Source organism: Ambystoma mexicanum, chromosome 8 (assembly GCF_040938575.1).
Source record: "Ambystoma mexicanum isolate Mex_15411 chromosome 8, UKY_AmexF1_1, whole genome shotgun sequence".
NCBI classification, from domain to species: domain Eukaryota; kingdom Metazoa; phylum Chordata; class Amphibia; order Caudata; family Ambystomatidae; genus Ambystoma; species Ambystoma mexicanum.
The window spans coordinates 1,089,047,934-1,089,075,114 of NC_090929.1; the positions used below are offsets into that span (position 1 = coordinate 1,089,047,934).

General features: G+C 47.1%; 1 protein-coding gene across 1 annotated transcript in view; it reads left to right on the forward strand.

The window, feature by feature from the left end:
* Positions 1-27,181, forward strand: part of TMEM82 (transmembrane protein 82) — a 197,830-nt gene that overhangs the window by 121,518 nt on the left and 49,131 nt on the right. The window contains exon 3 of the mRNA XM_069611086.1: positions 5,326-5,500. Coding sequence (XP_069467187.1) covers positions 5,326-5,500 — 175 coding nt within the window. The remainder of the gene's footprint in view (positions 1-5,325; positions 5,501-27,181) is intronic.

The window sequence follows — 27,181 nt, forward strand, 5'->3', positions numbered from 1 at the left end:
TTATATGCCCAAGTACACGCTCCCACCATTTTGCACCTGCTACCATCAATGGGCAGGTAATACCACTACAACCGCACCTGGCAAGTGCCTTGGCCATGCCTACACAAAAGCCCAAACTGTTAGCATTGCCTATGTCTTACAATTGCATACAGAATGCGGCCCAGGACTACTCCCATCCTTCAAAAGGCCTTTGAACATTTCACTCAAATCCAAGACTTGTTGCTTTACTGGCTGAAACCCTTATGAATGCGATTGGCAACCGCATAAAACAACGTTACAAATTCAAAGAAGCAAAACCCTGTGGGCCACAAGAAAGGGAGCGCCCTCCTGCCCCTTAGGTCACAACATCCAACCGCATCTCCTAAAGAATATCACACGGACAAAAGCTTTGCCTTTAAAATGACTGCATTTGTCAATGGGGGTCTGAGTAAGTATTTTTGTCCGATACAACCACTTTATTCTCATGTTATCTTTTCACTGCTAGCACGTCCCAAGGCACTAATGGTAGCAATCACTGGCACCCAATGACCCACTTGGTGCCCCGTCATTTCCCCCGTATCACCTCCACTGTACAAAGATCCATGCCACATGCCTTTGCCACAACTGCTGCACCCACCCCACATGCCTTTTGCCACAACTGCTGCACCCACCCTACCTCTGCACGTTCTCCACACAAGCGTGTCACCCCACACAATGCTTGTATAAATCCACAATAAACAAATACAGCGTGGGATTTTCAGCAAGCACAGCTGCACTTATTCCAGTGATACCATGGTGACTACTAGCTGCATTCCCTCTATTGATAGTGAGTGGCTCACAACTGCACTCCCTACAGTGGCACCCGAGTGACACACACCTGCACTCACTCCAATGATACCAGAGTTACTCACAGCTGCATTCAGTCCATTAATACCCAAGTAACAAACAGCTGCACTCACTCGATTGACTCACAGCTGAATTGCTCAGATCTGCACTCACCACAGTGGTACCCGAGTAACACACAGGTACACTCATACAATGATACCAGAGTGACTCCTAGCTGCACCCACACTGTGATACAGGGGTGATTCACAGCGCATTTACTCAGAGCGCTCAGGTTTTCCGTGGTCATGCGTGAGAAGGCAGTCCAGACCTGTTTTGACTTGGAATTCTGGGGATTGTAGTTTTCCATCTTTCAAATCAGAAATAAAAAACAAAAAGTTCCAGAACTCATTGGGGAATAAATGGGACTGGATGGCCTCACGCAACGCCAGGGGATCTTGAGAGCTCTGGGTAAATTGCACTGATGTCCGAATAACTGAAAACTCACTGGCTGACTGAAGTCACAGCTGATCAACCCACTAAAACAGAAGTAACCCACAAATGCTCACACTAGTGCCCCCTCCCTCACCTCCCACAGTAGTGCCAGAGCGCCTCATAGCTGCGCTCACTCATCCCAGTGATTCTGAGGGGACTCGAAGCTTCCCACACTCTGCAGTGATTTACAGCAGCTAGGAATATACCAGCGGACCCAACCTCCCCTCCTCCCCGCCTTGAAGGTAGGCATCCGCTGAAGGCTGACTACTACCCCAGTGCTGCTCCAAGTTGGTTTGGCAAAAGTATGCAAAGAAGCTGTCTGTAAATTCAGCTCAAGCCACACTAGCACTCACCCAAGCGTCAGTTCCTTCCAAAAATAAAAAGCACCTCTAAAAAATAATAAACACACACACACAATTTTCTTGCTCCAGTCTCCTCGACTCTTTGGAAGGTGGAGGGCAATGTTATTTGAGGGCCTTACCTTCTCCTGGCCGGTAGCCTACATTTCCAGGAAAGAAGCAGGCCCAGGAATAGCAGCAGAGGCCCCCAGCCCAGCCCAGGCAGGCAGGTAGGCATCAGCTGAAGGCTGACTCTCTGCACATGGGAAGGACCGAGGCCAGACCCTGAGCTCCTGGGTCCGGGATCCCTGGGCTGGAGGCTCGACCAGCGGTCGATCAGGCGAGATGTAGGGGGCCCAGCTGGGAAGCCTTGGATCACTATCAGTGGATAGCACTGGAGGCAGTCGCGGAGAGCAGAGTCTGTGTAATACAAAACACTGGGAGGGAGCGCAGCCCAGCCCTGCCGCTCCCTCCCAGTGTTTTGTAACACTGACTGCTGCTGGTGCCAGAGTGTAGCGGCCTGCAGCAGTTGGCCGGCGGCCCGCCGCATTTATCAAAGAAAGGTAACACTTTAATGTTACCTTTCTCTGCATCTGCGGTGGGCCGGCAGCGGCGGGCTGCAATTGCAAAGCATCTATAAGTTACTTATTTACAGATCCTTGGCAACTTGCATCCGTCCCGCGAGACCAAGGCCCTGGGGGCTGGTTCCTGAAGTGTGAAGCCCGCGGCTGGCCAGAAACCGGCCCACGTGGGCTTCAGGAACCGGCCCCCAGGTCTCTCGCCAAGATTTTGCATCGGCCACGGGTCGATTGGCCGACGACCCAATCCGACCCTGCAGAGAAGTAGCATTTCCCTTACTATTCATCATCCCCAGACACATGTTCAGTCTATTAAATAACTTTTATTTACATAAAGGAATATTTATTTCCTGGGCTCAAGTCGAGGGTACATGCGGGAGGACGGAGTCCACCCACTTTATTCAGAGGGTGGACTCGCCCCCTGCCACCCCAGCTAAAATTATAAACATTGAATGTCCTCTTTAATTTATGAGTTACAGCCGACCTCTGCAGATTTTTGGGCCCGACACTTCACCACTACACTATATAACCTGATGACAAATAACAAACAACTAAAGGTGAAATGTACCATTTCGTTACTGCAAGTCCCAGGGAAAACATTTGCATTGGTTATTGGAGTTTAAAACATGCACACGTTTTAAAGTTTTCAAAAACATTATTAGAAGAAAATATCCTTTCTTGGTAGTGTTGATTTTATGAAAGGCAAATGCGATTCGTCCTGTTAAATTTGGGTGGTTATACAAAGCCAATTTAATGAAATGTGCATATTGCACCTTCATATGCTAATTTATGGCGACGTCGCATCCCATTGCGATTTATGATGAGTCCCCCCACTTTAATTTTTAGGACTTCACACCTGGTTATTTCACACCTTCCCTATATGGTTCCATTAATAAGAGGGCGTCCCATGATGCATATAATCGTAATCATGGGGAGCAGGTGCAAGTGGATTTAGGCCAGCTGGCCTATGCCCCGCCCACCTTGCGCCTTCCAGGTTGCCGCTCTTTTTCCCCACTGAGCAAGCCCCGCCCACCTGGTGCCTTCCTGGTTGCCGCTCTTTTTCCCTAGTTAAGGAGCCCTCCAGCCTCTTTTTCTTTGCAGATGGGGAGCAGGTGAAAGTGGATCTAGGTCACCTGGCCTAAGCACCACACACCTTCTTAGTCCTGCCTCTTCCTTCCTGATATTAACTCTTAGATCAAGGGCATCTCTCGCCCGGGTGTCCGAAGCGAATGGCTGGCGAAGAAAAGGGCAATTCCTTTTTGGACCTGTTCAGACCAGGAGGACCCAGGGCCCAAACCCCTGCTCAGACAGCAGGTAAGCATGCACCAACATGTGTTTACTGCCTCTGTCCCCACAGGCCATCCCCACCCCCTCTGGTCCCCCTGTGATGTTCCCTTGTGCGCCCCTCCCTTCTCGCACACAGGTGTTGTCTGTTTTATTTTTGATTCTTCTACCCTGCTCCACCTTCTGCACCTTCACCCCCTCCAGCCTACTTCTGCAGAAGTCTGTCCTGATACATTATGGTTTCACCATCACCGTCTTATGGCCAATGCTGGATTTGACTTTTATGGACTTCATTGATTTACGGTGTGTCCCCTTTTCTCATCTCTCATGCTGGACTTGCATCTTGTACTCATGCTGGCCCTGAATCATGCTGTTCCCATCTTCATCTTGTATCCTGGCTTGCAACATTATGTGTTACTACTGACTTCTGCAATTGTATTTGTTCTCCCCTCTTGCTTCTCCACTCTTTTTGACTGCTTAATCTCTGTTCTCAAATCCTCTCCGTTTCTCCCTTTTCCTATCTTCCCCCCCCTCCACCTTACTTTCTCCTATGCACTTACATCAGAATTTTCCCTGGACCTAGTATGATAGCAATCTCGTCTGTCTCCTCCCCCCTCCCCCTACTTGTTTTCCTTTCTCCCCCCACCTCCGTTCTCCAGCACTATCTGAAATGTCGTCAGGCCTAGTATGATAGTCGCTTGTTTTGTTCCTCCCCTCCTTTCTGCACCCCTCTCCCTCACCTTTTGTTTTTCTCCGGCTCTACCAGAAATGTCGCCAGGCCTAGTACAGTAGTCGCCTGTCTGTTTCCATTTCCTTCCCACTCTCCCCCTCCCTTCCTTATCTATGTCTTAGCTCTTGACCTATCTGAAATGTCGTCAGGCCGAGTACGATTGTTAATTTCACATCCTTACTGTTCATGGCCTGCTAGAATGTCATTGTATTTTCCCTTGTTCCCTCCCTTGCCTTGAAGCGCTTTGAAACATATTGTGTATAGGCACTATATAAATAGACTATACCAGAGAAGTGTGTAAACTCACATTCCGCACTCACTGTTTAAATTTGAAACCAGTTGCCTTGCGGCTTGATATATTGTGAGAGGTTGTAAGCAAGTTTGTTATCCTCACAAACTTTTCGAAAACACACTGTTGTGTAACCCAGTTTTTAGACACATTGGTATGTTGACAAGGAAGTATGAATGTGTTGACTCCACAAATTTCGTACGACAAAAAGTTTAGTATGTCCTCAAATAACACACAACAGTGATTTGAAAGCTGTAGACTGACTGCACCAAAAGGCTTTATGTAACCTCCTGTAACACACAAGTATATTTTGTATTAATGAGCTAACTCTTTTGACTACATTAGCAAGGATATTGATGACATCACCTATTTAACAAACTCAAAACATAGATTTGTAAAAAGCGCCAACACGTGTTTCAACCCGCTAGGGTCGTCATCAGGGCGTACAAATGTCATTACTAATCTAAAAGTTGTAATGCCTGTATACATATGCTGGAGAATGTAGAATATTGGCGCAGAGCTCAGAAACTCGTCACTTTCTATCCAAGTCTAAATCCTTGATTGTCTCAAAAGTCCCTACCCGATGGCAGATGGAGATGAAAGTGCAGTGCTTCCAAAGAAGGAATCGGTATGTTGAAAACTCGGGTTTTGTGCCTCCATAGGTTTGGCTGGGTCGGAACTGGACTATTCCGTGGTTATCGAAGTTGCCGCTTGGTTGCGTACGGTCATGATTAACTGCTTTCTTGCCGTTTATATCAATAGTGAATCGGTAGTGCTGCAGTGATTGACAGGTTTCTGCCTCCGTTTCAGTGACCCCGACAGGCAGACCGAGAAGGAGCGGATACGACGACAGGGTCGGGTAATGGAGGAGCTTCACTTTTGCGTCCTAACTGCAATCTTCACTGTAGTGGGATCCCGTGTGGCCGCGCTGGTGGTCCTGGAGTTCTCCCTGAGGGCCATTTCCATGCTTCTGTCCCAGAGCAAGGTGAGTGCAATATCGAAAGGGGGCGGGTCATTATCTGAATGGGCGGGGCCATACCCAGGAGACCAGGCATTAATTGCGGAATAAGGGGACTACTACACCAGAAAGGGACGAGGCTATGTGGGATCGGGATATCCATGCCGCGGTCCTGAAAAGTGGTGTGGGAAGGAATTTATCACAGCGGGTCTTGCAGGTAGTGGTATGTCGGTGGCACTTCTGCAGTACATTTTTTTTGTATGCACCTGTAATGGGGGTGGGGCTGTGCTTCCAAATTGCTGGGTTGCATGGCAAGAGTATGACTCCATTTCAGAGAGTGGACCCTTTCCAAAGATGCGTCTGCATCTATTTTCCGGCCTCAGAACATGGGGACTGGTGAATGCACAAGAACGGTGGGGATGGTGAATCCTGACCTGGTGTCGAGGTTCTAGGCTCAAGGAATATGATGGGCCACCATACTGTGCAGGTAGGACCTTGCAACACACAGATCTCAGTGGGCCTGATCTACAGCTTAGACGATGAAGTTAAAAATAAAATATATATATATTTATGCTTCAAGGCATTTTTGTGGCTCGTTTCCAAAAACCACTTCATTTTATGCCAGCGAGACATGTTCAAGTGTGATTTTGTATGGAGATAAATGACCTCCTATGGTAACTTAAGGGTATTGTGAGTTAATGACAATATATGAAAAATATTGTAAATTGAGTTGGAACTCACCCCAGGGTAGCACTGAATGGGGTAGGATTGTACTGAACAGATGGTATACTTTACATGTGGTATTCCTTAGCTAAAGGGAACCCATGAGCTACTGACCATTGTGTTTCTTGAGGCAGAGTGATGTCCTTTAAAGTACTGTACATGATTTAGCTTTGTATAGGCAGGATGTCACAGGGTTGAGCACAACACAGGTTGTTTTATGTATGGTAATTGGTTTTTATGAGAAATATTGAAAAGGTTTTTAGAATTTTTTTTTCAATTTTAAATATTTTTTTAGATAGTAATACGATGAATTGTGATTTATATGAAATAAAATTGTGAATGATATTTTTTTGCGGTGATGGTGTTTTGTGGTGACTTAGTACCTATTTGCTAAAAGTACTGGGTTGATATGACCTGGGGAGTACACGAAGGGATAACAGGCAGATGTGTTTGATTTTTTGTCAAAGGATTGTCCAGAATTTGTTCTTAAGAGCCTGGTCATCACGTCGTTAAATGGCTCTACGTCTCTGTATGGTTGTTGTATTGTCTCCTATGGTAACTGCCACATGCGGTCATGTGAAATCCCCATGAGCTTGTGGCATGCTATAGTCCTCGTCACTTGGGTGTTTCCTAGAGATCAGGGTACGGTTTCCAGGGCTGGATTTGATCTATTCCCAGGAGGTAGAACTGGGCCCCCCTCGGTCAAGCTGGATTTGTATTCGCTGAACTTTCAAGGGGATCAAGCAACTCTGCTCCTGGGGGAGAACGCCCGTTGGTGATCAGAGACATTTTCATGGGATGGAAAAAGGAGCATGAGCCAGGGCACCCACCCTTTGAGAACCTCCCTTCCTCCCAATATAGCCGCCTGATGAAGTTATGTTAAAAAAAGAAAACCAAAATAACGAATGCCATAATATTGTCTGATGCACTGCTTCGGCTCTGAGCCTGCTGCCTGTCAGTACTCACCCAGCTTCAGATTCTGTTGCACACTGGATTCCTTTAGGCCGGGTAACTGTGTAACCTGGGCTACTCCTAGCCCAGGTCTCCTCACTTGAGGGAGATCGTTCTTTAGATTCGCCCCTCTGCTGATTCAGGAATCACCAGTTCAAAGGGGAAAATCAAACGAAAGAGCGGGCGAACCACACCGCTGTTAAACCCAGGCTGTAAAGGAAAACAGAGATTAGATCCAAGAATACACTGATGAAACAGAATAGAACGAATATAGAAAGATTAGCCAACTCCATGTAGATCACTCTCTCGTCTGCCCCCAGGTATGATTACGCTAGCTCTCCAACCAGGTCCAATCTCACAAAGGCAGGAAAGAATCTGTTAGTTCTAGTGAACCCACTAAGATTTGAGAAGACGATCTAACCGTAGGAATATGGATTTTACCAGACTTTGGCAAGTCTGGGAATCAAGTTAGATGTAGTTGGCATTCCGGAGGGAAACAACGTAAGGGATGGGGAATGTTAGTATGGGAATAAACCCGAACGGCACGAGGGACGTGCTAGATTCGGGCAGGTGCACTTTTTTCTTGCTGCAGAGCGTCCTGTTATAGTGCACTAGTGTTTCTTGATAACGCGTCCGGGAGGAGGATGTCAGTCCCTGTGTTAATGTTCTTAGGGAGTGAGGCAAGTAGGAGGTTTGGTGCACACAAGGTTGCCAGCTAGCGGGAAATGGCAGGTAGGACGGCTGTGGAATTGGCTGCAGTGTGGAGGATTGCTGCAGTGCGGAAGATCTCTGTTAAGATGTGGGTTGGGGTTATAAATAACCACTCGGGAGCCTTGTTAGGTTTAGGTATATTTAGTAAGTCCACAGGAACACAGGTAAGTACATTAGGTATAATACAGGACAAGTTCATAGGTTGGAAGCATCCACCGGTCCCCCTACTCTAAGGCTTCAGATCTCAACTGACTCTCTGTGGAATTAGAGCAGCTTCACACCAAAACATTCTACAGCCAACACTCTACATTCCACACTCCAAGCCCACACACACTATCATGGGATGACCAGGATAAGTAAAACCCAACACATCTCCCCCCTTACATGGCAACATAGAATAATGGAGAGACTGAGAAATGATGGGCACTAAACAATTAAAAACAGAAGGATGATGGACACTAAACAGTTTTGGAACTAAACATTAAATGATCAAATCTACAGACATCCTCCTAGAATGTACCCATCCAACAAACTATTCCTAGCGAAAGCTAACCCCTACCAAGTCTTTACAGTGGCTACAAATGGCTAACCCACTTCCAAAACAATCACCAGAACCATAACAGGCCTTTTATGGAACGCGCTACAAGGGAACCAGCCCCACAATCTCATGCACAACCATTTCCATTAACATCACAACAATAACCCTGCATCATCATTCACCACCAACAAATTGTGCTAACACAATCTACAGGGTTAAACCCCACTATCTGCCTAAAGCGTACTCATCTCCACACCACTGTGGGTGTCCTCAAAACACCCTCTAAAGAAACCAAATGCTCGCAACTGAGCACAATACCATTTCCTGCACTCCACCACTCCAGGCACCATGCCTGAGCTACTGAATGCTCACCATTGAGCAACCAAAACTCACACTGCTCCACCACTGCAGGCGCATGTCTGAGCTAATAAATGCTCACCATTGAGCATCCCATACTCACCATAGAGCAACCAATAACCTCCACTCCACCACTCCAGGCACCATGCCTGAGCTAATAAATGCTCACCATTGAGCATCCCATGCTCACCATACAGCAACCAATAACCTCCACTCCACTCCAGGCACCATGCCTGAGCTAATAAATGCTCACATTTGAGCATTCCATGCTCACCATTGAGCAACCAATACTCACACTCACCACCGCTCCGGGCACCATGCCTGAGCTAATAAATGCTCACCATTGAGCATCCCATGCTCACCATACAGCAACCAATAACCTCCACTCCACTCCAGGCACCATGCCTGAGCTAATAAATGCTCACATTTGAGCATTCCATGCTCACCATTGAGCAACCAATACTCACACTCACCACCGCTCCGGGCACCATGCCTGAGCTACTACATGCTCACCATTGAGCAACATATTCTCACAACTGTCCTTACATCACTGCCCAGACACATTCCCTCAAACACACCAGTCAGGAAAATTGAGCATTTAAATATGATAAACACGGGTTAAGCACCACACTTGAGTCCAATAATAAAGCTTACAAAGTCCTTCATGGTTGTTTTCCTGTGGAAGAATAATTGGTTAATACAGTGCAACACATAAACACAACTCACATTAGGTTTTGAATTTCAGTACATAGCTTTTGAATTTCAGTACATAGCCAAGACATCAGAAATTCCCATAGACGCACCCATTAGCGCCACACAACGCCATCAATATTGGCAAAACACACCACCTCTTTAGGTACCTCAACACCAGGAACTGCATCCCCAAACACAATATGCCCTTAGAATTCCATGTAGCATAATAACCAACACCACCAACTGCCACAATATACATTTGAAGTCAACACATCTTCTCACTGCAAGATCTGTAATGTTGAAATCTTTTGTCATTGACCACATCTCATCATTTTGTCATTGACCACATCTCATCATCTGCCCAGGGAAGAGGGCTGGAGCCCTCTCCCCCTCCCTGAAGCCGCCAGCATCATCGAGGAGGTCCCTAGAGACCTGCCTGATCAGGTCCTTGAGGCCTGCCTGACCTCTCCATGCCGGGCGCAGCGCGGCGCCAAAATGAGGCTGAGACCGCCTCTTACATCGATCGAGCATCTGCCGGCAGGCGGATACGCCGGCCCTCACGAAGGCCACACTAAGGCCTGTTGGGTGCCTGTGTCTCCCCCACATCTCATCATCTGCCCAGGGAAGAGGGCTGGATCCCTCTCCCCCTCCCTGAAGCCGCCAGCATCATCGAGGAGGTCCCTAGAGACCTGCCTGATCAGGTCCTTGAGGCCTGCCTGACCTCTCCATGCCGGGCGCAGCGCGGCGCCAAAACGAGGCTGAGACCGCCTCTTACATCGATCGAGCATCCGCCGGCAGGCGGATACGCCGGCCCTCACGAAGGCCACACTAAGGCCTGTTGGGTGCCTGTGTCTCCCCCACATCTCATCATCTGCCCAGGGAAGAGGGCTGGGGCCCTCTCCCCCTCCCTGAAGCCGCCAGCATCATCGAGGAGGTCCCTAGAGACCTGCCTGATCAGGTCCTTGAGGCCTGCCTGACCTCTCCATGCCGGGCGCAGCGCGGCGCCAAAACGAGGCTGAGACCGCCTCTTACATCGATCGAGCATCTGCCGGCAGGCGGATACGCCGGCCCTCACGAAGGCCACACTAAGGCCTGTTGGGTGCCTGTGTCTCCCCCACATCTCATCATCTGCCCAGGGAAGAGGGCTGGAGCCCTCTCCCCCTCCCTGAAGCCGCCAGCATCATCGAGGAGGTCCCTAGAGACCTGCCTGATCAGGTCCTTGAGGCCTGCCTGACCTCTCCATGCCGGGCGCAGCGCGGCGCCAAAACGAGGCTGAGACCGCCTCTTACATCGATCGAGCATCCGCCGGCAGGCGGATACGCCGGCCCTCACGAAGGCCACACTAAGGCCTGTTGGGTGCCTGTTTGGAGCCATAGGAGCCAGGGCCAGGAACTCTGCCCTTACCGCTCTAGGTAAGCTAACGATGCCACCTGACACCTGTTTCTGTGGCTGTTTACGCCTAAATCTGCCGTCTGCAATACCCTATGCCCACCTTATTCTAGGTAACTTTTGGCCTTCACTACTGCATTACTGCCAGCTACCATTGTCTCCAGCATCATGTGTGTCTGTGACACCCCAAGAAACCCCTGGAAATAGTAACCAAATGCATAACCCGTGTGCAGGACTGTTAGGTAATACCCCACTGCTTCACTGCCATTTGTGTCATTTGAATCTAGGTGAAACCCCCTGCATTATTGCCTATTGTGTTATTTGAACTTAGGTAATACCCCATTGCACTATTGACAATTGTGTCATTCGAATCTAGCCAATTGTGTCATTTGAATCTAGGTGATACTCCACTGCATCATTGCCTATTGTGTTATTTGAACCTAGGTAATACCCCATTGCATTACTGCCAATTGTGTCATTTGAATCTAGCCAATTGTGTTACTTGAACCTAGGTAATACCCCACTGCATTATTGCCAATTGTGTCATTTGAATCTAGGTGATACCCCACTGCATTATTGCCAATTGTGTCATTTGAATCTAGGTGATACCCCATTGCCAAATTGTGTTATTTGAATCTAGGTGATACCCCACCGTATATTCGCTGGCTACCACTATTCCTGCACATGCTCTGATTACATAGCCACCCATGTCCTCCCAGAGACTACTGAGCTCCTACCGCAACCCAAAGTTCACCCCCTGACCACAAACTGAATCTAGGCATTACTACCCTAACTGTATATTGCACCTTTACTGCCTTGCCTGAATTGAATGACACCTATTTGTACTGCTTCTCGCCCCTGCCCACCCCATCTCCCAAATAGCACCTATATTGCTACTACCACCCCCACATAACGCCAGCGCAGTACTGTAGAAAATGCTAACCATTTTACTCATCTTCTGTGCAATGGCCACGCCCGCATCCCCAGACACTCCTATCCAGGAGACTGATTCAGGAGCCCCCCCTCCCCAGCCAGGCTCCATTCTCACCTACAACTCCTACACAACTAGATACTATCCTGACCCTTCCTACCCAAGATATTATTGCAAGTCAGGACCCAAAACCCTTGCCTCCCACCCCTGCCCTACCACCGAAAGAAACAACAAACTTCGCGCCAGACTCTAAACTTTATGAGCCGCCCCGAAGATCCCTGTCTGACTCCAAATGCGAAGCCAAAAGGTCCACCAAAGGCACCACTATACCCACAACCAAGTCCAAACCTATCATTCATACAAACATCTCAGTAAAAACGAATGTACACTCCTACAAAGGAGCTCTCCTCAATACCAGATCATTGGTCGCACATGCCCTCGATATAGCAGACCTAATTATCACAGAGAAATTAGACTTTATTGCCCTAACCGAAACGTGGCTCCACAATGCAGCAGGCCCATCTCTAATGCTGGCCATCCCAGACGGCTACACTATATCTAGGCAGGACCGGGTAGGTAACCGGGGCGGTGGCATCGCCATCATATCCAAAGCAAGTTTAGCTCTCAAACTAGCCCCGACTCAAACTCTGCAGTCGTGTGAATCCCTCACTGCCAAACTCCCCATAAATCACACCCAATCCCTCCCTATCCACCTGATTTACAGACCACCAGGTCCACTTGGAACATTCGAGGAAGATTTACACAACCTAATCTCTAACAATGCGAAAACCACCTCACAACTACTGCTACTAGGGGACCTCAACCTAGGGTTCAACGACCCAGCAGATTCACATGCATCTACCATAGCCAATACGATATCTTCACTCGGACTCTCTCAAAAAGTCAACCTACCCACCCACCTGAAGGGTAGAACCCTAGACTGGGTTGCTGATGCCAATTGCTCAGCGGTCATCACCGCCACCACACCACTGCCCTGGACCGACCACTCGTTGGTCTCCTTCAACCTACTGACCTCTAGATCAACTACCACAACCGTGTCACTGGCACCACCCTGCCTCACAAGAAACAAGAAAAATATCTCAATAGAAAAAAATCATCCCAGCCATCCTTCCAACCTTAAACGCATTACCAGACAATCTAGATCCCAATACACTAGTTCACGAATACAATAAAATCATGCTATCTACCATGGACAAAATTGCCCCACTCAAACTTCGCACCAGCAAGCCAAAAACCCATTTAAACAAATGGTATACACCCGAACTCAAAGCCCTCCGCCTAAAAAAGCGAAAATGTGAAGCTGATTGGAAACTATGCCCCTCCAGTGAAAGGAAAGCCATCCTTGACACGATTTCTCGTCATTACAAAGCTGAAATCTGTTCAGCCAAACGGAATTCCTATAACATCCGCATTGCCAACTCCAATTCAAGTATGAAGGAGCTCTTTTCCATACTGAAGGAACTTGAGTCACCCATTGCTACACCCGACACCTGCACTAAGAACCAGACCTGGTGCACAGACATCCAACAAGCACTAGCACATAAAATAAACACCCAACAAAACAAAATTCAACTAAAAAAAGACTCACTAAACCTCACTAACCCTCCCATATCTCCGCCCATTGCCTCACCAAGTACACACATCAACTCATTCACCTTTTCTAAAACCACCACCCTGGAGGTTGAGAAAATCATCCTTTCCCTTAAACCATCAAACTGTAAAGGCGATATCTGCCCCGCGCACATAATAAAGGACGCAGCCAGAGACCTGTCGCCCTTTATCTCTAAACTCATAAACGCCTCTTTCTCCTCAGGCAGCATCCCCGCCAACTTAAAACAATCTTGGGTGCTCCCCCTCCTCAAAAAACAGACGCTTGATCCCCTCATCCCCACTAACTACCGACCCATCACCACGGTACCCTTCCTACTGAAAATCTTGGACAAAGTTGCCTACGTCCAGATTCAAAAATACTTAGAACTACACAAGTTACTAGGCTCCAGACAATCAGGTTTCCGCCCACTTCACGGCACGGAAACAGCTCTTATCGATCTGAAAACCCAAATTGATGATCTTAGGGACAAGGGTAAGACAGCACTCCTCCTCTTACTCGACCTCTCCGTGGCCTTCGACCTCGTCGACCACAAGGTCCTCTGCAAACACCTTGACTCAGCTGCTCACTTCTCCCCAGAAGCTATCAAATGGATTGAGTCCTTTCTGAGCGAGAGAACCATGAGAGTCTTCTCCCCTTCAGCAGCAGCAGACCCCTCTCCTATTACTTGTGGAGTCCCGCAGGGCTCATGCGTCTCCCCCACACTATATAACCTCTTCACCAAACCCCTGTTCGACGATCTGAACCATCTGGGTGTCACCTACACTAACTATGCTGATGACACTCAGATTCTCCTCCCACTTTCAGGGGATCACAGCAAGGACAGAGAGTTGGTGAATAGGGTATATCTCATCATTCAGGCATGGATGGCATCGCATGGTCTATGCCTGAATGATGACAAGACAGAGCTCATCATCCTAGGTTCCCCCGCTAATATCAACAAACTAGGCCTTGAATATGCCGAATTCAACATAGATGGCAATCTCATTAGAGTATCCAGGGAAATAAAAACCCTTGGCTTTTATCTAGATGCCACTATGTCATTCACTAAACAGGTCAACTCACTAGCATCTACCACTGCGTACACCTGCAAATTAATGAGGGCAGGCAGACCATTCCTATCCAATGACAGTTGCTTGATCCTGGCAAGAGCACTCATACTATCTAGGCTTGATTATTGTAATGCCCTCTATAGTGGCGCTAACAAAGCCATTATCCACAGGCTTCAAATCCTTCAAAATAATGCCTTGAGAGCTGCCCTCGGCATTAATAAGAGAGATCATATCTCTACCACCAGACACCAACAGAAATGGCTCTCCACAGACAACAAAATCAAATTAAAGTTGGCCTCCCTAACCCATAAAGCCCTCAACAATGCCGCCCCCAGCTACCTGATGGACAAGGTAAAGAGAAAGTCCTCCATCCGACAAACAAGAACTATCAATTCCAACCGCCTGATAATTCCCAGATTCAAACTCTCCACCATTGGTGGGAACAGTTTCCCGGTGAAAGCTGCCATGCTCTGGAATTCGCTGCCACACAACCTAAGAGCTGACCAACCATACTTACACTTTAGAAAACACCTCATCAGTCACCTTAACTCCAATAACCCTTGTTTGTAGCTGCACTTTCTATACCTAGGTATAGATAGTGATACCTTGCTCGCGACCTCGCCCTCGCCTCTAACAGCCCTTACAGTACACATCTGTACACTTTCTTCCTGTATAGATATTGACCTTTTATGTATGAAGATTTGTATACATTTCCATACCTCCTAATCCTGTAATCCTGAATATTTTTTCTCAGGAGTACCCGCCTCTAACAGCCCTGTACATATTTGTATATCTGTATATTTACCCTTGCATAGATATTGACTTTGTATGTATGAAGATTTGTACATTTCTTATTCTGTAATTTTGGTTATCTCTATCACTACCTCAATGTGTATATTTCTGCAACATTGTAAGCTTCGAATTATCTTCTGCCTGCACCCTGTTGCCCCTGGGTAAGGTGCGCCATATAAATAAATAAACAAACAAACAAACAAACAAACCCACCAATATCCAGCATAACAATACAGAAATCATTACTTATTATTTTTTTTTTTTATAATGGCCTTTGCATTACTTATATAATTTCCATGAGCTCGAGACATGCTGCTTTCAACCAAAAAAAAAAATAACAGGCCATGTACAATAGTAATGTCAATGCAACTAGATGAAAAACAAATCCGCCGTATCCTGCAAAATAAACATTAGCACAGTACCTCATGTCTCCGATGGCTTAATATGCATTAAGTGCAGAAAAAAAAACTCTTCTGCTTTGGCAGCTAACACAGCTGATCCACTTGTAAACTTGCACAATTTACGTTTTTTTGGATGCCACGAAACGAGCACTTTGATCCAAATGTTATTTACATTCCATAGAAATGCGATACACGCCGTAAAACATTTTGCATTTGTTGCAATCCATTTCCTTGATGGATCCTTCATGCTACGCAGATGAACAGATGCCGCAGACCCGGAAGTACAGCACGTTGCGGGCAAGTTGGAAGGTCCTTTTTTCCAATGCAGCACACTTCGTCATGACACGAAGCAGGCTGCTGCTCACTCCAGGAACGTTCGCTCCAACGTTCTAATACAGCGGACCTCCGCCGATACCACCAGTATTCTGATGACATCACCATTAATGGCGGGAACGCCGACCCATACAGAGCTCCTCGCACCAACCGTCGTCGGTGCAGCCAAAGCAGGCATCCCTCAAAGATGCTGACAGAGTGCGAACCCTCACACGCCACTTTAAAGCTGCTCCAAAGGTAAAGTCATCAGCATCACTACCGCTAGTATATGTTGCAGTCTCTGCTCATTGATGCAATGTTATAATGCTGGCCACATTAATCCTCGATATCTCCCCGGCCCCTTACGTGCTGTCTAAATCGGCCGCTCCTCACTTCAAAGGCCAATTTTATATAGGCTGACAGCCATGCAGCGCTGCCCTGCAAAATCACTGAGTTGAGCCTTTCACTCATCCATGCAGGCGCAGCGCGCTTACCTTCGGGGCCGGGGGGGGGCGGTGGATGCCTCTGTGGTTACTGCTCCTTGCTGGTGGGCAACTTCCTTGCCCCTTTTGTGTCCTGGTAAGTCGTTGTTTGTACTGCTCCTTTCCTTGTTCCTTTTCTGTTCCCGCTACCTTCAGTGTCCAAACATCCTTGTCGCCAATGTTAAGATGTGGGTTGGGGTTATAAATAACCACTCGGGAGCCTTGTTAGGTTTAGGTATATTTAGTAAGTCCACAGGAACACAGGTAAGTACATTAGGTATAATACAGGAAAAGTTCATAGGTTAGAAGCATCCACCGGTCCCCCTACTCTTAGGCTTCAGATCTCAACTGACTCTCTGTGGAATTAGAGCAGCTTCACACCAAAACATTCTACAGCCAACACTCTACATTCCACACTCCAAGCCCACACACACTATCATGGGATGACCAGGATAAGTAAAACCCAACAATCTCCCCAGGCGCAGTTAACAAGTGAAGAAAATGCACCCAAAACAGAACTATCAACGTTAGTAATGCTGCGAACGTGCTGTCCACGTAATTGAACACAAAGTCACTTTACCATAGACCAAGTCAGGGAACAAGCAAGGGTCGTTTGCCGTGTAAATCAGTCTTGCATCCGATAAGCAAAAGCAGTCCGGATGGCAGGCATTGTTTCGTTGCCGGGCGGTCATCAAGAGACGTAGGAAGTCGGGACAAAGCGGTAGGTCGTAGCGTCACAAGAGGAGGCAGGATTTACAAAGGACGTGACTTTAATCAGAAGCAGCGTTCAGAGTGTCAAAAAACGCTTTCTACAGACCCAACACGTGGAGTATTCTGGCTGGAATAAGGCGTGATCCTAACGTGATCTCTACAGTGAAACGTAGAATCGTAATGGAACGCAGCGTATTTAGGTGCTTCTATGCACCAAGCGTCTCCATGGTAACCTCCAGTACTGGTAGAAGGGGAAAGCAAGGAGTGGGGCAAATGAAATACACGTTTCTTCCTCTTTTGGGGTGAAGGGGCACAATAAGACTATTCCCGGCCCGTCAGCGCTGTGACACTGCCTGGCTGATTATAAATAAGCATGCACATAATTATGGGTAATCCCAATTAACACTATATAAAGAATAGTGAAATCCCTACATTTATTTGGGAATCGATAGTATTTTGATCAATAGTGTCACATGATCAATACATAATCCTCAAAGATAGCTGAAAATGCTGCATGAGTTGCGCTCAGTGAATGCAGACTGTATGTACTACGGTGAATGGTGAACGAGGCACAGGATTCATTGATCAGATATGACCTTATTTAGATTTTTAAAAAAATTATCAATAGAAGGAAGATAGATATGTCAACAGTATATCCAGACTAAACATTCATTAAGAAATATTCGCCTGTGCCCCTGGATAAGCATTTATACATTCTTTGAGGCAACTGATCTGTGTCCTGCTTCTGCACTGCAGATGTATACCTTTCTCGTTGCTACTGGAGTTAAAATATGTTCTGTACCCGAGCTAGCCCACAAGTACCCTTGTCATGAATTTCTAATTTTTGCCTTGGGTAACACTTGTTTAGTATTCTGATTACAGCAGGGATGAAAGGGGTAAGGGGACTTGAAGGGAGTATGCATGCGTATTCCAATCACTTTTAGGGCAGCATCTCAAGCTATGCATTGTGACTATGACGATGAGGGGCGGCCAGAGATTCTTAAACCCCCCCCCCCAGTTGTGGGTCAGGACCCAAATGTGTTTATTTCCCGGCCCCCCAAATCCCTTAAGGATGGCCCTGTTGGTAACCATTAGCCACTGGTTGGAATTTTAGTGTGGTTTGACAAAATTGCCTTAATGCCCTTTGAAGGTGGGTGGGGGGTGGTAAAAGATTGGTTAACTGTTCTAATATTAAGACATTTTTCACTTGCTCGAATGTCATGCCTTCTAACCATTTGTTTACGAGGTCTTGAATTCGATATGATGGCTGGCTAGAAGTTTGTTGTCTTCCATTGCAGTCCTTAAAATCTTTTGTCAGTGATATTCATGACTTGGCCTAGTCGTTCTAAAATTCCTGACTTCAGATCATTATTGTGGGTCTCCCAGTCTGGGTTCAGGACCCATTAGGACATATGTAATTACCCTGTCAATAAGAGTGGTAAGTATCCCCCCCCCACACACACCCCAATACCATAGTGTATTCTAAGCCAGGCCACCGTTTCTGCTACCTGATCAAAATTCATAATGTGCACACAGGATCATTGTCTTCTAAGTAAGTGTAATATTGTGGGAGGGTGTTTGCGTAGGACAAGCGTTTAGCAATTTTGAATTCCCTGAATATATTTAATTCTCAGGATACAAATTCTTTCAAAATGTTTTGCACGGTTTGGCTTGCCCGAAAGGATTCATTTTTCCCGGTTTTCTCCCCTCCATATATTTTTGGTGGACCTGAATTTATTTTTGGTCAGGTCTTCTACTAAGAATTTGGGTACAGTATTTTCAAGCGTTGAGGAAAGCCTTGATTCCCAGAAAGTTCCTAATGTCCCACCCGGGATGTAAATCTGGTTCCTCACTAGCGCGGGTAACACAAACGTCTGTGTCCAGGCCCCTGTCCTCCCCCCTCAGAGGTAGGAGTGTGCTTGCATAATTCATATAGAGGCTAGCTTAGAACTTTCCTGGTATGACTTGCCCATGGAGAGGGAGTTAAACTGGTATGAGGCTTTGCGTTTCATGAGGTTCTGCAGGTTCTATGTGATGGTTTTGTCAGTGAAGAGCTGAGAGATGAAGTGGGGCTGCTTTATTCAATTTGCCAGTGTGTCGCCCTCGTTGGAGGGTTGGACGTTTTGCATCCAGTCCTGTGATCCCTCTTTTAACACCATATGTCACAAGCAGAAGTGTCAACAGATGCTTTGAATTGCAAATATAATGATTTATTGAGTTCAAAACACAGGGGTATGGAGAAACGATATAGGCAGCAAAAAAACAAGGATGCATCTCTTTGGGATTCAAATAGAACAAAACAGGTGTGAATAATGGTAAAAGAAATCTTAAACTACAACAGTACCAGGGACTTAACTCCAACTTCTGTAGTGTACAACAGTAGCGTTTAGGGCCGGTCCATCATGCTCTGCGTCTTGCCGATGTTGCATACCTGGAATCCGTCAAACATTATGGGATACGGATCTAGTCTGAATAGTTGCTGATGTGAGGTGGAAAGCAGACCCGACACCTCACCTGAGGTGCGATGAGGTGTTGCCAGGCCCACTCCCCACATCACAGCCGTCTTCCCTAGATTAGTGTGACGAGGGACAGTGCAAGCACCGGCCAGGGAAGCCAAGATGTGCAGGATGACGGGTAGGCAGGGCACTCTGAAGAGAAGAGATATTCCACAGGAGAGATGGTCCAAGGTTTGCAAGGGAATACAGAAGGCTCACCAGAGAGACAGAATCCAGAACAGGAACAGACAGTAAGAACAAGCAGATGAGGCCAGGGGTTGGGGCTGGTAACAGAGGAAGAGGACCCTTGTGGAAGACCACCCGGGAGCCAGGGGCATGGAGGAAGACGGCAAGAAGCAGGAGAAGAAGACCCGGACCAGAGGAAGAGTTCTGGAGGGAGAGCAATCGGGAGGGAAAGGAATCAGACAGGAACAAAATGGTTAGAGGAAACTAACAATGAATTCCGAGCATTAAGATGTACCGGTTCATGTCCCCAGGCTGCTTTTAAGAAGCCCAAGGAATGGGAGCGAGGCTGGGGAAAGGTTGTCATAGCAACCCGGGACGCTCTCCACAATGTGCATGCGCAGAAACCAGGAGCTGCAGTGATGCAGCTGCCAGTACAGCCCGGGAAGGCTCTTCGACGCACTCGAAGGCCCTGCCTCCAGCACCACCCAGGATGGAGCCGCCACAACTGATACTGACCTGCCAGGTGAGGACAGGGGCACGGGCTGGCGGGGACCGTGGCTAGTGATGTCATACCACCTCCCCAGGAGCCTGGGTTGTTCAGGATGACTAATAACCCCAGACTAGCTGGGGAGCATGACGTGAGAAGTGGGTTCCCAGGACCTGGCACACGCCGAGTAGCCCTTCCAATACACTAGAAAATACAAGCGACCCCATGTGACCCGAGCGTCACTAATCATCTTTACCGTAAATTTGGGGGCACCGCTGTGCTGAAGTACTGGAGGTGGGTTGGACGGGAAACACCCATATCGATATCCAGTATGTATGGCGTAAGAAAGGAAACCTGGAAAACAGGGTGTATTTTCCAAGTAGAGGGCAGTTGTAAGTGGCGAGCAACAGAGGACAAGCAGAAAGCAACAGAGGACAAGTCCTTGCATACGGCAAAGGGAGTGAATTTGGTGGGCAGGTAACAGGCAATTCTTGGATGACAACCACAGCTTGTGACCCACACTCGGGTCCGGCTCAGGGGTCCGCCTTCGATACGCCCAACTCTTGGTCTGCTCTCTGGCATCCTGCAATACCTCCCTGGCCCTCTGGTGCTGCTCCTGTGCCCACTGGATCAAGGCATCAGCTGATGGGGATAGGGATGGCAGCGCCTGCTTACAAAGGTATCAACTTCAGATGATACCGTAGGTACATAAGAACAAGCTGCATCGTTGTATGCCACCTCTGCCATATCCAAATAGTCTGCCCAGTTGCCTTGAGCATGTGCCATGTGAGAAACAGATGGTATCCGTGGGAACGTGACAAAGTGAGCTAGCTTGGAGAAGCAGTCAACCACAACCATGATGCATGTATTGCCTTTAGATTGAGGTAGCCCGACAATAGTCGGTTGCTATAGTGTTCCAGGGATACAGTGGCAGTTCGAGAGGTCCGTAGTCCAGCCAGTCTGGTATGTGTGCTCTTGGATTGGGTGCAAACTGGGCAAGACCTTATGTATGAGCAGACCTCATGGACTCAACAGGGCCACCAGAATTATCTGGTTATAAATTTGGCTGTACCCTTATGGCCTTGATGTCTTCCCACCTTGGAGTCATGGAAGCTGGACAATACCAGGATACATGGGTCAGGCGTGGGTATATACAGCCTTCCACTGTGGAAGAGGCACCCATTTTGGTAACAGACATCTGGGTTTTTCAGGATAGAGGGGAGCGCTCCGTCGGAGGCCGTTTCTTCACAAATGTTCTGAAGGCAAGGTTGGACTGTATTGAGAAAATGATTGGATGGAACAATTGGTTTCGGTTTGGTTTCTTCCCTGATGCCGACGTCCAAGGAGTGAAATAGGGCATGGGCTTTGACATTTTGCTCGCTTGCGATGTAAGTAATAACAAAGTCATACTGGGAAAAGAAAAAGATCCTTCTCGCTTGCTGACAGCTTTTGCATTGAAGCGACCATACGTGTTTCAGATTTCTGTTTTATGTGCGTAATGTGACTGAGAAGCCCCCCCCCCCATGTAGATGTTGCCATTCCTCAAGGGCCTGTTTGATGGCTAGCAATTCCTATTCTATTATTAAGATGAATTTCTAGAATCTGGCCTGGTGGGCAGATTTTAGGAGACCACCGTAGTTATAGTGTACAGGGGAACTCTGTGAGTTTAGCCAAATACAATCAGGTTCGAGAGTGGCCAAGGCTTGGTCTCAGGAGAAAGGGAGTGGCGTTAGGGGCCGACAATGAGTCCACACAGTGAAGCACACAATTCAATTTAGACAGGTATGTACAAAAATACTATAATGAAGGCTCAAAACACACACTAAGAAATGAAATAAGCAAATAGTAATATCACACAATACTCACTTATCAAACCTATATACAGTTCCCTTTTAGATTTGTAGGAATGCATTCAATAACGTAGACAACTAAAAGAAGGTAAGTAGTGATGCGGCAGAATGCTCTCACTTTATAAACCCAATCCCTATGATGTATTATTTGGCCTTATGCCCAAAATTCACAAAGCTTTTTCTTAGGAGGGGGGGCAGTGCTGATAGAGGAAGAGGTATTGTGGTTTTGAAATGTTCCATTAGATATTGAACAACTTTTCAGGTCAGTAAAATTATTCTCATATCTTTCAGATACAAGCGTTTACATCCGACGATCAAAAACCGATAGAATGCAATAACCAAAGTTTATTCAAATTTTGTTGATTATATGGGTCGTCCAGTATGCGCTAGCTAATTATTTTATGAAATAAAAATGATTACAATTTTGTTGGGTGTTTATAATCTGTTTAATTCAAACTCCCTTAATTTTCGATGAAGTGTTTATCTCAACCTTAGCTTTATTTCAGTGAGGTATATATACAAATCTTTGTCACCTTTTAAATGGTTCTCAATGGTTCTTAGACCTCTTACAACTCACTGAAATTAAGTGAAGGTTGAGATAAGAGGTTTGCGAACCATTGAGAATCATTTAACAGTGTCACAAAGACTTGGATATAATTCACTGAAATCAAGTGAGTTTGAATTAAACAGATTATAACCACCTGAAAAGATTGTAAGCGTTTCTATTTTTAAAAAAAAATAATTAGCTAGTGCATACTGGATGACCCATGTAAGCAACACAATTTGAACAAAATTGGGCAGCCGCAATATAGGGACATCCACTTTGTCAACAACTACAAAATACTAAGATATCGTTCCTGGACTCGCCGATTGGTTGATCTTTGACCGCAATCTCGCCTATAAAAAATGTTTATTCTAAGGAGAACAAGGGTCATTGCAATTACTTACCCTCATGACTCCGATTTTCACAGGTGACTAGATGTAGGTTTTCCTGCCATTTGTTCCTGTGCAGGATGTTTATGGGTTATGGGTCTGAGGATTTCTCTGGTCGGCTGCTTGTGCAAAATGCAACCTCTGGCGAAAAAGGCAGGATTCACTGATGCTGGACTCATCTAGGCACCTGACCGGACACAGGGAAGTGACTTCCACTGACGGTCACTGCACAGCAACGCTGGCAGGCATCTCTCCAGTCACGGTTAAAGAAGGCCTTCCAGAGAAGGATCCCTTAAACCTGGGAAGCTGAAACCTGGCAGAAAGGAAGGTGACTTGTGGCATGAGCTGGTGACCACCCAGGTACTGGCAATGAACACAGAACAGGGATGTTTCTACTCTGGTAGCCCACGGGAGAGCTGGTCAGTCCACGGGGTGGTCCAGGGCCTCTCCCGAAGGCTCAGGAAGGTTGGATCCTCGAGAATGTGTCAAAACTGGTTGGTCCCACCAATTCAAGGGTTGAAGCACCGCTCCGGGTCTTCGCAGATCAGGTACCCCAGAGGGGCTTCACCAGGCCTACACAGGAAGGGGATGTTGGGCCTCTTCAGGAGTCGGCCACAGATCTTCAGCCAGCTGCTCTTCTACAGAGGATACTTGGCTCCAATGCTGATCTGAAGAAATGGCTGCAGGAGTCCTGTTCTTATCCTAAATCCTGGCTGGAAGCAAGTCCAATACCACGAATGCCAAGGATCTGCACCATTGAAACAGCCAGCCGTGATCAAATCTTGGACCACTGTGGGTTTTGCTTATGCCCCACAGCTAGACTTTCAGGTGCCTCAGATGTGGAGTGGGACCAGACAGTTCACACACACACCAGTCCAGCAGTAGCCGGTGAAAAACAGCAGCTTTCCCAGGTGAATGTGTGACCATATAAGGGATTTCCTGACCTGAGAATGCAGTAAGAAGGCCAAACGATAATATGGCCATAGGACAAGCGAAAAAGCTTGTGGCACAGCCATTATAGGGCAATAGCCATGTTTAGTAGCCGGGCGTGTTGAACATGAAAGTGCACACTAAAGATAATGTAAAAATGGTAAATAGGTATATGCTGACACCAGTTTGTTTTTAGGGACATATAAAAATAACCAAAAATTCCAAGTTTAAAAGACTAGGGCGATACAAACGTATACCCTCTCCACTGCATTGTAAGATGTTGTGTGTAAATAGCATTACACTGTATTCAAGATGCCTGTTAGATGTTTTAAAGGCCATCTTCCAGTCATCGCCCCCTATTGGGTGATGCGCGCATCACAAATCCAATTTTGTAAAGATCGTGGCTGACTTGAGCGATTCCTGGATGTCCTTTGTCAGAGGTAACAGGTAGTGGTCTTTACACATGGTGTTGTTAAGCCCATGGTAATCGATAAGGGGTCGCAAAGTTCCTTCCTTTTTAGGGATGAAGAACAAAGGGGCTGCTACCAGAGATTAAGATAGTGTGATGTATCCCTTAGTGAAAAAGTCACCTAGATATGTATGCAGTACATCTTTCTCCTGGTGGGTAAAAGAGTATATTTTGAAGAGGGGTGGTTGAATCCTACCCCTGTTTCCCCTCCCACAAGACATGAGTCGAAATAAGAACCAAAGATACCATGCTCGCCCATACCATTTTGGACTGATTCCTAGTGCTCCCTTGATAGACGTGTATGTCGAAAGGTACCCACTCAGCCAACCATACAGCCCAGGAGCAGTGCGAACATTACCTAGAGTGGACGAGGAGCCTCAATATGCCACTAAGGAGACCGCAATTGACAGTCTCGACTTAAGCGCCAAGAAACTGTGCTTTTGACGTTGTTGTAGACACCACGACCTAGCAGTGTTGGACATGAAGCACACGTGCCATTCACACACCGGGCACAAAACAAGCACCCAAATACATGAAGAACATGTGTGGAACAGTTCTATAAGATAGATGACAGATACATACTGCCTTTGCTTTTATTATTTTGTTATTCACTTTACCGCAGAAACCGCATGAAGCAAGAGATCCTGAGCAGGCTTGCAGATGCTTACATGCAAATAACCTATGGAACTTCAGGAGCTCTTACAGGACCAATATGTTACTAACATATGGAGAGCTATAGAATAACACGAGCATGTAGAAACTATGCCATGGCTTAGAAAAATCACAGTAGGCCACAAACGTCTCTGTAAGAGCTGAGCTGAATTCAGACTGAACAGAAGAGCAACCATGTGGGACAGGGCTGACTGCCAAGGCCACCAAAATACAAGCAATATTCCATTCCCTGAACAGCAGTAACACCAGCTGGAGTAATTCGGAGCTCCAGAAGCCCAAAGCACGGTCTCTACACGTGATTCGGCAGCTTGGATGAGGAATCGAAAACGGCGCTGGGAAAGAGGTCAGATCTCACGCCTACAGACTAGGAGCTTGCGACAAAGTCGTTACAGCACGAGACAAGCGTTGCATGGTGAGAACGGGCACTTGCATAGATTTTGGTGGTGCACACAAGTTACAATGCAGACACATAGTTCTTATTACCTTGAAGAGATACACCTCGAGCTGAGAATCATTTTGGATCGCAGGCCTGGGGATGTCGGCTCTAGCCAATCGCAGTTCAGGACCCTAGGGGTGGGTAGCAATGGGCAAGAACCAATGATCAGTCCCTCCTACTGAAATATTGTTTATTAACAGCAATACTGGGATGGACCAAGCCTGACATCTGACATGGGAGAGCCCATAAACTAACACATATAGGGTTGAGAATGAGAGGGCCTATATAAATTCACCAGTATCGAAGGGTCCCGGAAGAGAGGGGAGCATACTCCCATTGTTGTTACTAGAAGGGGGAAAAGTGGGGGGAGAGGTGAGACCTCAGTGTGTGCCCTGGAAGCCCACAGACAAGGAAAACGTTAAGTGCAGATTATCATCTTTAGGCGCGGGAGCTGGGAAATGGATTCATGAGATGGAGAAACTGACAGCGGGTCACACACTGGAAGTGGGTGACATAAAGAGATTATTGGTTTCGATACTGGGTGACGCAGCTGATGACATTTGGAAGAGGATGGGGGGGTTTCCAGGGGTGATGATACAGAGCACGGTGCATTATGGGTCGCCATTTGCAAATTGCAGAACAGCAGTTTGGCAAGCAATGCGAACACAATGCCCAGACACGTCAGACATCGGGGCGATTATGTCACGCATAATGCGTGAGGACGAGGACACTGTTCAGTACGTTTAGGAGATTCAAGAGCTTTGGTGCCTTGAAACTCGAGAGCTGTGGTACAAAACTATAGCTATATTCCATCATAGTTTAGTACAGGGCCTGCAAGAGCCAGTACAAAAGAGTTTTAAAAAGTTGGTGGGGATGGAAGCAAAAGAATGGCCAGAAATGCAGCTCACAATAGTGCACCATTGTAGATTGTGGCAGGAGAAAGTTAAACAAAAGGCGGAAGGAAGAAAGAAGACAGATGAGGCCAAGCTGGTGCAAAAGAAGCTATGAGGGGGCGGTCATAACCAGCCCCACCCCACAGGCACCAGCACCTCAGCAGGAGTATCAACAACCACAGCCATTTTCTCCGCCCATGGGAGGTGGGTACATGGGGCGGGGCGGCCCACAGCCAGGATTCCAAGGAAGGTGAGAAATTCGAAGGGGTGTGGCTTCGGGCCACAGGTGCATCACAATCAAGGGGGGCTTCGGTGATATGGGCAACAGATGACACAGAATGCAGGGGACTTGTCATGGGGTTCCAAGGACAGGGGAGGGAACAACCACAGTGCTGGACTTGTGGCCAGCTAGGACACATTTATTTTGAAAGCATGTCCGTTTAGAGGGGCACAACAGAATTGGGGAGATCGGGGCCAGCAGTGTTATCAAGGGGGGACAGGAAGACTATATTATGTTCAGGGCCAACAGCAACAAGGACAGATGCAAGGCACATATCAACAGATGCCACAAGCGCCATCACCAGCGCAGATAGCAACACAAATGGCAGGACCACAACCACAGTATTTGCAAGCACCACAGATCACCGGAAGCACTCAGCAGCGAGCACTACTACAAGACGATGG